The sequence below is a fragment of the Gymnoscopelus braueri genome (genome assembly GCF_963280865.1).
Source record: "Gymnoscopelus braueri genome assembly, chromosome: 18".
NCBI lineage: Eukaryota > Metazoa > Chordata > Actinopteri > Myctophiformes > Myctophidae > Gymnoscopelus > Gymnoscopelus braueri.
In genome coordinates this window covers 21,788,522-21,798,666 of record NC_137618.1, presented here as the reverse complement: position 1 = coordinate 21,798,666, position 10,145 = coordinate 21,788,522, and the positions used below count along the sequence as shown (strand labels likewise).

General features: G+C 41.0%; 1 protein-coding gene across 1 annotated transcript in view; it reads left to right on the top strand.

Annotated features, from left to right (window-relative positions):
- The window catches only part of srpx (sushi-repeat containing protein X-linked), a gene marked incomplete at its 5' end in the record, with an annotated part of 18,231 nt that extends 8,086 nt beyond the window's left edge, over window positions 1-10,145 (top strand). The window contains 6 exon segments of the mRNA XM_080412665.1: window positions 3,669-3,795; window positions 3,935-4,056; window positions 4,630-4,809; window positions 6,337-6,470; window positions 8,631-8,752; window positions 9,151-10,145. Coding sequence (XP_080268791.1) covers window positions 3,669-3,795; window positions 3,935-4,056; window positions 4,630-4,809; window positions 6,337-6,470; window positions 8,631-8,752; window positions 9,151-9,334 — 869 coding nt within the window. The 3' untranslated portion in view covers window positions 9,335-10,145.

Sequence of the window (10,145 nt, the reverse complement as noted above, 5' to 3'; positions counted from 1 at the left end):
TGATGTGTGTGCTTCTGTGACCTGGCCTGCAAATAGACATGGGGCAAATTTTGGACATCAAGCCAGTTACTTGATGACAAATGTCTAACTGGGGACAAAATTGTTGCCACCAATTTGATTTCACTGTAGTTTCATAAGGTTTGGGAAAGGCTAACTCATGAATCTCCTTGCATCGTCAGATGACTTTGCAGTTTGGATAGAGAGTGACGTGCATGGTACGGTGGCTCCACGGCAAGTCTCTCCACGGCACAAGTCGGGGCCACCAGGGGGCCAATTGGAAAGGAGAGGGAAAAAGGGGGGGAAAAAAGCTGTAACCACATATTTACTGTGTGTGTGTGTGTGTGTGTGTGTGTGTGTGTGTGTGTGTGTGTGTGTGTGTGTGTGTGTGTGTGTGTGTGTGTGTGTGTGTGTGTGTGTGTGCGTGTGTGCGTGTGCGCGCGCGCGCGCGTGTGTGTGTTATTTTCAATTCAAATTCAATTCATATGATTTTTTTTGCCAGATTAACCACTTTCAACTTTCAAGAATACCAAAAATAGCTGATCTACAAGCTATTTTCGTTAGAAAAACAATGCCGTCAGGGGCTATGGCTATTTGGGGGTCCTTGGCATGGTAATGTTTGGGAACCCCTGAATGAAGGCATCCCTGTGTTTTATGCTCAAGCATAAGAAGGAAAGGGTATTTGGTTTGTTGGTATTTTATTAGTTGATACCTACTACGATGTCAGTTTCGGGATTATGGTTTTAAATCTTGGTCTTGGTAAAAGGAGTTTATCTTCTGTTCTACTAATGGTTAAGGTTAGGGAAAGGATGGGGTTAAATCGGTTATGGTTAAAAGGGAATGAAACCCTAGGAGGTTTTGTGGTGGGCTTTCCTGTAAAGGTTAAAAACTACAGAAGGTTAAAAAGCATGGCAGACTGACCTTAATACACTGATAGATGCTGCTAAAACAGTGGTTCTCAACCTGTGGGTCGGGATCCCCAGAGGGATTTTGGGGGGTCCCCAGATGATTAGCTCAATGTGCAACATTGTTTTCCCATTGTTTTCTCACTCAACAGTAAATAAACCAACTTACAGTATAAGTGTATTGTAAGACCTTAAAGGAGAATTTTGGACTAAAGTTTTCTTACCTTTTCTGTGACGTTATGATATCTTAGGATGAATGGTACAGTAGAAAAATTTCATAACTCCACCCCTGAGCCGCCACAGCTTAAAAGGTGCGCGGATAGGCCTTAGGTTAGATCACATATTTTAATAGCTTTTTTTTATTTATTTTTTTGTGAGATCTGACGTTCATAGTGACAGAACACTGTCCCAAAAAAAAAAAAAAAAAAAAAAAAACAGAATTCTCGCTAGAGGAGATTGAAATCTCAAGATTTCAATCTCGTCTAGCGAGACTTCTGTTTATTTTTTTATTTTATTTTTTGGTTGCATAGTGTTCTGTCACTATGAACGTCAGATCTAAAAAAAATCTATTAAAATATGTGATCTAACCTAAGGCCTATCCGCGCACCTTTTAAGCTGTGGCGGCTCAGGGGGGGAGTTATGAAAAATTTCTACTGTACCATTCATCCTAAGATATCATAACGTCACAGAAAAGGTAAGAAAACCTTAGTCCAAAATTCTCCTTTAAGATCTTAAGACCTTTAACAAATAAAAACCAAAAAAACTATTACTATTACTAAGACAATTTCAAAAATTGGCCAAATTGTGGAATATTACCTGAGAAAGAGGCAAATATTTTGAAAATAGCCCATCTACATGCTCACAACGCGAGCGCTGTGAGCATGTAGATCGGCTATTTTCACAATATTTCTCTGTGGAAAGGAGTCAAACTAAATTTAATGCCTCAACTCCAACAATTCCAAGTGCTTGTCAGGGTGGGGGGATTTTTTTGGGGGGGGGTCGCGACCTGAAAAGTTTGAGAACCAGTGAGCTAATAATAATAATAATAATGTGTGTGTTAGGTTTGTGCGTGTTAATGTGCAAGCATTATACTGTTGACTCTACTGTTCTACACACGCATGTGTGCACAGCTAGAAGCCCAGCACTGTTATTGAGCCAGAAGAATTTAGCCTGCAGGCAACTCAGCAGACTGCAGGAACTAAATGATAACTCCGAATTGTTGTTTGTCTGAATTCTAACTGACATAAAGGAGATAAATGTCTGGACTGCACCATGGAAACCGCCTGTGTAAACGAGTAATTTATATAAGACCTTTAACCCATTAAGACTGCAGGCCGATTCTACAAATGTCTTCTAAAACAGTTTTCAGAAAAACGTATGTTGTGCTCAAACTTTTTCATGTCAAGGACCAAAATGATATGTATTTGGCCCCCATCTCAAAATATTTTGTTCCAGGGACCCCCCGAAGCAAAGATTTGAGTTGTAAATGTTCGCTTTAAAAGAATACATATACATTCAAAGATTTGCACAAATCTTCACGATTTAAAAAGATTGCAGATCTACAAGCTCGTAGCGCAGCACAGAGTGAAGGGCTATGAGCTTGTATATCTGCTATTTTTTAATAGCCAAAGTATAAAACAATGCTTTTTAGCTAAAATCTAAAATGATTTATATATAAGTATATTTAAATATATAAATATATATATATAAATATATATATATATATATATATATATATATATATATATATATATATATATATATATATATATATATATATATATATATATATATTTATATATATTTATATATAAATCATTTTAGATTTTAGCTAAAAAGCATTGTTTTATACTTTGGCTATTAAAAAAAAATATATATATATATATATATACATATATATATATATATATTATATATCGATAATTGTATTATGCTTAATGGCAATTATCTAACGCAAATCCAATTCTGAGCCATCTGGAATCTCTCACTCCATCTCAGTCTTCCCACTTGCAACACCCCCCTCCCCCCTCTGTATATAAATATATCGATTTATATACAGTATATGATGTGTGCGTGTGTGTACGTGTGTACAAGACTGGGATGCTTTCCCGGTCTTAATGGGTTAAATAAGACCTTTAAAAGCGGGTCGGTATCCACATAACTGGAGTGCTGGTCAGAGCTTATAGGAGAGTCTCAAGCCTATTGGATGAGGGCCTGCTGCAAAGATAATCCCTCATACCTCACTAAATAATTAGCTCAGTAATTGTACAAGACAAATGTAGGCACGCATGGTTGATTTGCCGTCACCAGGAACTGATAAATGATGACTCGCTTTCAACCTTAGTTTTCCATCCTGAAAAATGCAGGCTGAGCCTCAAAACAACCACTATTTTCTGGGAGAGTATAATGACTGTGTTTATGCTATCACATGCATGGCTTAACAGTCTTACAGCCTTGATAAAGGTAATCATAGGGTTTAAGTGCACTGGTGTAGACATAGAGCTCTCTCACCCTGTCAGATCCCTCAGCTTCTACTGTAGCGAGACAGAATAATTGTCTTTTAGAGAACATTTCAAGGTTCTGTCAGTTTGGCGTCAAATGTTTCACTGTATTTTTCATTAAAATGTCAGAAATCTTTCGCTTCCTTTTATAATTCAATTCTTCTTAATAACACCATCTCTGTTGACCTTTCTTTCGTTAAATTATTTTCATCCTATCAACCCGTCATATCTATTCACCTCTCTATTTCTCTTCATCTCTCTGCAGATGAGGATCCTCCAGTGATCAAGTGCCCCAATATGAAGGATAAGTGGGCAGAGCCAGGAAAGCTAACGGCGAGGGTGACTTGGGACACCCCAGAGGGCATGGACACAGCAGATGGAATCCTCACAGAGTCAGTCAGATAATTCACCTTTAACCTCCCCCACCCCCCACTCTACCCATGCCAAGTTGTTCATTTCCCATTTCGCTTCATTATGCTCCGTCTGTTGTTATTCTGCACTGGTTCAACTATTCTTTTTTTTTTAAAACAGTGTAATTCTGAAAGGGAAGCCTTCCAAGTCAGATTTCCTGGAGGGGCTTCATAAGATGTCCTACACTGTCTTTGATCGTGCGGGGAACAAAGCATCCTGCCGCTTTTCTATTAGAGTACGAGGTAAAGCTCTTAAAGCCCTGCAGCATCACAGAGTCACAGAGGAGGTCTTTCGTTTTTTTATTTATGCCCTTTGAGTTGTGTTATTAGATTATTATATAGCATAATTTATATATATAATTTATATATATATATATATATATATATACATATATATATATATATATATATATATATATATTATATATATATAAATATATAAATAATGTAATATACTGCAGTCTGCAGTACTGCCGTTTTCCACGTTGTAATGTGGTGGTTGCCCCAATAAATACTGCCCACTGTCAAGTGAAAAAAACACATCTGGCTTAAGCCGCTTCACGTGTACTGGAGCAGACACGTGGTTGTCTACACCCTCCCCAAGGCCAAACAGTAGGAGTGTCACTGTGACACGCAGGGACTGCAAGGGAGAGAATTGGAATGACATAACGACTAAATTGGGAGAAAAAAAGAAAATCAGCTATTTATGTCATTGTGCAATATAAATGATTAGCCTTTAGCGTAGCATTTCCTGGTCTTGCCGTTTCCCCGTCCCCGTGCTGTGTGTCTCATGTGAGTCACTCCTGTCCTGTGCAGTGCGCCGCTGTGGCCCCCTTTTCGCGCCAGACAATGGCTACATGAAGTGTGATAGTGAAGGGGACAACTACGGTGCCACGTGTGACTTCAAGTGCATGGGTGGCTTCGACCTCGCGGGAAGCGCTGCCAGGGTGTGCCAGTCTGCGCTCACTTGGTCCGGCATAGAGACCATTTGTACACGTATGTATTATAGACCCGTATGCACGCACTCACGCACGCACGCACACACACGCACGCACGCATTGATTGATTGATTGATGTAGTTTATTTAGTAAGACATGAGAATAGTACATGACAGTACATAACAGTACATGGAAGTACAAATTCACAATACAAGGTCTACTACAAACTGTAAACTGGAACTCTCATTAAGCACTAAGCTTGTTTAAGATGAGAACCCCATGCACACAAATCATGATGTCATATAAGAGGCAGACAGATATACACACTACTATACAGAATGTCATACAATCAGCTTTCAGGTTACTGGTATGAAGAGAGAAAAAATATATATATATATATATATATATATACAAAAGAGGAAAATGAAGGAGGGGGGGGGGGGGTAGGGGGGTAGGTTAAGACTTAGACAGGGGCCATTTTCGAATTGCAGCCTCCTGAAGGTGTATCTTTAGGGCAGTTTTGAAAGTGAGTAGGGTTTTACACTCCTTTACTCCTTTTGGTAGGGCATTCCACATTTTTGATGAATAGCATGAGAACGAGTTCATTCCCTTAGTTGAGCCAAATCTGGGTTGAACATGATTTGTGGAGCTGCCTCTGGTGTTATGATCATGGACTTCATTAACATTTTGGAAGTATTTTGACAAATACAGGGGGACCCCAATGTTGTGGTGTATCTTGAAGACCAGGCCCATAGCAAGTTGCTGTACTCTGTCCTCAACCCTAAGCCATCCAATCCTAGCAGAATGAGCAGGAGTTAGATGGGTTTTGTGATTGAGGCCAAGAAGCCACACACGCACTTAAAATCCTCAGTAATATACACTCAGTAATGTACACTCTCTGAGATAAATTAACGCTCAGTTAAATGTACACTGAGTGCACATTCGCCCTTTGCTTACCCATGCTAAAGTGGTTACAATTGAGTGGTTCAGTGGATGTGAAAATGGGGTCTGTCTTCTGTGTCATAGCACGCTGTCTATCGATTAGAAACATCCACTTCATCAATACCGGCCCTGCATTCATCGACTAGCTCCCTCTATGACACCTGTACACCATAAGTGGTTTGCTGTCTGAGGGTTATGACAGTGTTTTGCTGCTCACATCTTATGTAATAACCCCTCAGCAAATACTGACCTCAAATGGTATTTCATGGTGGATGGACCCACACTCTATGGCAGCGGTTCTCAAAGTGAGGTCCTGGAGGGGGCTCCAGGGGATCCTCAGCAAAATGTTTGAATATTGCATCAAAATGTATTTAACCACTTAAACATAACATATATTAGCAATTTTTTTTTTATCTTGAAAGTTTTTGAAAAATGTGGAATATTTTGGAAACATTTTAACACAAATCTTGTAAGGGACATCCCTAGTACAAAATATTTGTGTGGCCAAATGCATGTTAATTTGAGGGTTCTTGACATGAAAACGTTTGAGAACCACTGCTCTGTTATGTTATCTTACAGTATGTCAGCAGTTAGGCCTAACCTTGTGTCTTGTTTTGTCATGTTCCGTTATGTGTTTTCACAGCGATGAATATTAACGTGGGCGTGCGCACAGCTGCGGCGCTGCTGGACCAGTTCTATGAGAAACGCCGGCTTCTCATTATCTCCGCCCCCACTGCTGCCAATCACTACTACCGCTTCCAGATGACCAACCTACAGGTGAGACGTGACTCTCAGAGGAAGAGAGAAAGAGGGGAGGGGGGGGGGTGGTCGGGTGTTGCGAGTGGGAAGGTGGGAAGACTGAGATGGAGTGAGAAGATTCCAGATGGCTCAGAACTGGATTTGCGTTAGATAATTGCCATTAAGCATAATACAATTAAGCAATAACTCACTCTTGGCCATGGTATATTGTCATTATATCACACCTAAGGGGCATTGTTCTGTCTGATGCGAAGAGGGGGGCAACAACCCCCTTAGGTGTGACATGACAATGAGAGTTGTTTTTATATTAAATTAAAAGAGTTTTTAATATCAATTTCATTTCGACTCCCCAATTGCCTGTACAAACAATTCCGTTGCTATGCAACATTTACCTTATGTTTAGAATTTTCATCAGTCGTTGTGCAGCTCTGCCTGTCGTCCTTTGCTGTTTCTGATACCTTTGATGTGAACACCATAACAGTGTTTGCGTGTCATCCTTTAACGGTGGACTTTCCCCCAGAGACATTGAGATATCCACTCCTCTATAGTTAAGCCTCCACGGAGATCGAACTTCACTTTTGTGAATTTCCTCTTGACAGCCTAACGTTTTTTTCTTTAGCTGTGGAGTGATACCATATAACAGTAAAAAGACATTAGACTTCATAGCCATGGTATATGTTTATTATACCACACCTATCAATCAAACCGATTGTGTGATTTGACCAACACATTTTATAAAGACAGATACATACTATACATTGGTAAGTAGGTAGGAAATTAGACAGGTGCATAGACAAATAGTTGTTCTATTGACAGGAACTCTTGTGTCTCAGTACCTAATGAACGAAAAATGGCACAGCAATGAATACATTCAGTACAGTATGTCTGATAAGGCTATTTTGGGCCTGGATATTTTCCTTGCTTGTCAAAAGCCATTACATGGGAGTCAGCTTTACAAGGCTTGACCTTTGGTGATACACAGCCCAACTTTAAATTGCTCTATGTGAGGCCGCTGGAAACTTTTTTTCTCGCTAGGAATAGTAGGCTTCCACTTTGTAGGCATTGTTATTCACTAAGCTTTCTCTAATGGTGTTTTGAATCCTCGTTAATATGGTCTGTGCTCAATTAATCTGAATCAGAATGAACTTTATTGTCAAATCACAATTTTACAGGTGTAAAGAAGTGGGTGAAATTCTTTTTTGTGCAAGCTCCATCGTTTTTATTGTTTTCAGAAATAACTAGAAAAGTGTGCTCGGAGCAGAGGTCTCCGCCAGGCCGGGTTGTCTACCCAGGGCCCACAAACTTTGGAAGGCAGTCATAGAAAAATCTAACTTATACATCTTGATCACATGACCCCGTGGATAAGGTGTACCGGTTTGTGTGAGTTTTGAACATCATTTGCAGGAGTAGTAGCAAAATGTGTGTTTTGAAGAAAACGCAACATGGCGGAAAATGTAATCTGGCACAAGTTGTAGTGCCACCATGAGGCCAAGGCTGAAAAAAGGGGTGGAGGTTCTTCGTTGGCCTACTGTGAGTGTGCATGCACACAGCAATCGGGAGCTGCGTTCTTGATTTGTGGCATTTTGTGCAAAAAGGAGCCAGATGACAGAGAAGCACCATGGGAAGCACCATAGATGACAGGGAAGCACCATAGAAGACAGGGAAGCACCAATAGGAAGCACCATAGATAGCACCATAGATGACAGGGAAGAACCATAGGAAGCACCATAGATGACAGGGAAGCACTATACACGAATCCACGGAGCGCTGCCCTGTAGGTGGCGCCGCCATTGCTGCGGTGTCAGACTCGGTCAGCTGCTGCTACGGTTCTGTCCGTCTGTTGACGTTACTCTTTACCTGCTTGGCTGTAGGAGAGCCATAAACTACACAGGTTCGTCCCGATTTTCTGTACATCTTTGTAAAGCTAGTGTTAGTAAAAGTTAGTAAAAAGCAGGTAAAAGAGTAACGTGAGCAGTCAGTGACAGCAGCTGACTGACACCGCGCAGCAGCAGCTGACCGAGGCTGACACCGCAGCAATGGCTGCGCCACCTACAGGGCAGCGCTCCGTGGATTCGTATGTATAGATGACACCACAGATGACAGGGAAGCGCCATAGCACCACATTACATTAACGCTCAGGATTTCTGTCTGATTTCTTTCTCACTGTGGTGTTTACAGCACGCCCAGTGTGGTCTGGACCTGAGGCATGTGACAGTGATTGAGCTGGTTGGGACTTATCCAGCTCAGATTGGCCGTATTCGACACAGGCTTATTACCCCAGGGCTGGCTCTGCAACTCAGGTATACACACACACACACACACACACACACACACACACACACACACACACACACACACACACACACACACACACACACGCGCGCGAGCACACACACGCGTGCACACACACACACACACACACACACACACACACACACACACACACACACACACACACACACACACACACACACACACACACACACACACACTAAAGTAGAAGAGTATGGGTCCATTTTTACAACCTCAAAGTTAAATTAACCACTTAAACTATTCTTAGTGAAACGGACCTGAGTTGCTGTACTATACTTGCACAGCGTTTTTTTTACGTCAATGATATTTAATAATAATAATAATTATGAATAATACATTGCTATATAATTATTTTATAATAATACAACAATATCATCATATTTAGGTTATTGCTCCAGATTCCACAACGATCTTACAGCATGGTGCTGGTCGACAAACAGGGCATGGACAAGCAGCGCTACGCGTTCCCCATCACGTCTGCCGAACTCTTTGTCACCGTCGACACCTTCCCCGTCCGCAAGGATGAGATGGTGCTGCAGCAGGAGGCAGGGCAGAACTGTCAATCATAAACCATCCTTGACTGTCAGCTTGTCTAATCCCATGTGACCCCCCCCCCCGCCCCGAGGCTTGCTATTCATTCACAGTACACAGTACCCTTTCAAATCTCCTGTTGCAGTCACTAAGAGCCAGTAGATCAAGCACGCTCTAAATCACTTACACTTTTGTATACAGTTAGCAGTGAGTGCAGTGGATGTACTGTACTGTAGTGTGTGTGTGTGTGTGTGTGTGTGTGTGTGTGTGTGTGTGTGTGTGTGTGTGTGTGTGTGTGTGTGTGTGTGTGTGTGTGTGTGTGTGTGTGTGTGTGTCTGTGTGTGTGTGTGTGTGTGTGTGTGTGTGTGTGTGTGTGTGTGTGTGTGTGTGCGTGCACGTGCGTGTGTGTGTGTGTGTGTGTGTGTGTGTGTGTGTGTGTGTGTGTAAATTGTGTTGGGTTGTGAGACATGGTACTGTTCTGACATTGAATAAGGCAAAAACATTTGCTGAATCGAGGTCATAAAAAAATATGGGTCATACATTACAATCATATTGATTCTCGTCTGTTTGTGTTTTTATTATTGTTGTTGTAATTATTATTATTGTTAATATTATTATTATTATTATTATTTTCAAAGCAGAAACATGTTTTACTATTTTGTATAATAAATACATTCTTTTGGGGTATGAAAGTGGAGACTTCACCTGTCAAATATTTATGGCTCCCCTTTTCTACTAGCGTATTCAGACACTCTTTGCAATGTTTATGTATAGTGTGAGACAGTGATGCTAGTCTGACAGTCCACCTCTCTCTATGTCTGAAGTCATGTGACACTCATTAAAAGCATC